The sequence below is a fragment of the Acyrthosiphon pisum genome, chromosome X (genome assembly GCF_005508785.2).
Source record: "Acyrthosiphon pisum isolate AL4f chromosome X, pea_aphid_22Mar2018_4r6ur, whole genome shotgun sequence".
NCBI lineage: Eukaryota > Metazoa > Arthropoda > Insecta > Hemiptera > Aphididae > Acyrthosiphon > Acyrthosiphon pisum.
In genome coordinates, this window is record NC_042493.1 from 111,907,344 (window position 1) to 111,909,054 (window position 1,711).

Below are 1,711 nucleotides of genomic sequence, written 5' to 3' on the forward strand. Positions count from 1 at the left end.
ATGAGAGTAGGTAAAACTACACGGAGCTGGTGGTTATGAGCTTAACGATTCACAATCGAATCACAGACTGGACGACGACCGTCAATAGAATGAGCAACACGAGCTGAACGGCCGAACAACCACGATGTGTAAAAAACTATAGAACACGTTTTCCGGAGCACTTCCAAACGGGGAAAAATGGCTGACGGACGAGCGAGTAGAGCAAACGCAAACACGGAGCTGTGGTGTACTCGTTGAACACGAAAGGTAAAGAGTGACGCGGACGACCGAGCTCGCCTGCGCCGAGCGCCGGTAACGGTCACCGGTAGTGTTGCCAACATTGCGGCTGCTGGCGCGCAGCGCCCACGAACATGGTTACTGATTACCTATTCGATTACCGTGGTGGTCAACACAGCGCGGATGCAGATGGTCCAGCAACTCAGGAGTGTTGCTAGCCCATTTCCGTAGTTGTAGGCCGGATCTGGCGAGAATCTTGATCAGGTTGAACTGCAACGCTTTGGCAGCTTCCAATGACTCCGCGCCAACACATATATCATCCATGTACGTTTGGTTGTACAACGCTCCCTTCACGTCTGGCTGATCTGCGCATTCCGTGTCGGCGATGTAGCGGAGAACCCTCAGAGCTAAATAGGGAGCACTATTTACCCCATATGTGACGGTGTTCAGGGTATACTCTTTGACAGCGACTTGAGGTGATTCGCGCCACAGGATGTACTGATATCCTCGGTATTGCGGCAGTACCTCAATCTGTCGATACATCTTACAAATGTCCGTTGTGAATGCCACCTTATGCACCCTGAACCCAACCAAGACATCAACAATGTCTTGTTGCAACTTTGGTCCTACTAGCAAACACTGGTTGAGGGATATTCCCGAGTGACACTTCGCCGAAGCATCGAACACTACTCGAAGCTTGACATCATCCCCTTCAACCTTCTGGACCGCATGATGCGGGATATAATACTGTCCGACACCCTCTGCCCGGGTCATATGACCGAGTTCCTCATACTCGGACATGAACTTGCGGTAGGCTGCATATAAGATGTTATCTGCCGCCAACTTCCGCTCTAGCTGCAGAAACCGATTGAGGGCTACCTGCCGAGAACCCGGAAAGGATTTCACTGGTTGACCTGAGCGAAAAGGAAGTGGCACAGAAAATCGGCCCTGCGAATCCCTGTTGACTTCCGAGTGGAACAACTCTTCACACAGACCATCTTCCGTGAACTGCTGCGGAGCCGCGTCCGGTTCCTCTACCAACCAGAATCTTTCCATGAGAGTTTCCAATGAAGACACCAAGGACACCAACATCGACTGAGCTCCAATGTCTGGATGTTCTTGTACCGGATCAATCAGGACCCAACCGAAGACCGAGCTGTACACTGAAGGGAATCCTGAGCCTAACGAACTGCTTTTATCATTCCAGACTTGTGGAAAGATGTCGGCGCCGATGAGCATATCGACGGGAGCAGGTTTGTCGAAACTCGGATCTGCCAGAGTCAAGTGGCTACACCTAGCCCGGACCTGAGCTGGTAATTGCCGAGCTGGCTTGTCGGTAGTGATCGAAGACAGCACCCAAGGTTTGACACTTATTGACGGCGTAGGGCGATTTCGCGGCTGGATCGTCAGCTGAACAACGCCATGTACATCCGGTACCCTTTGACCAGACAGTCCTGTGACGGGCACTGTCCAACGCGATGGTGTGAGTCCCAAT

The 1,711-nt window shown here is 52.0% G+C and overlaps 1 protein-coding gene across 1 annotated transcript in view; it reads right to left on the bottom strand.

Moving 5' to 3' along the window:
- Positions 1-354: 354 nt before the first annotated feature.
- Positions 355-1,711, bottom strand: part of LOC103308796 — a 2,655-nt gene continuing 1,298 nt past the window's right edge. The window contains exon 2 of the mRNA XM_008182848.1: positions 355-1,682. Within this exon, the coding sequence (XP_008181070.1) occupies positions 355-1,682 (1,328 nt within the window). The remainder of the gene's footprint in view (positions 1,683-1,711) is intronic.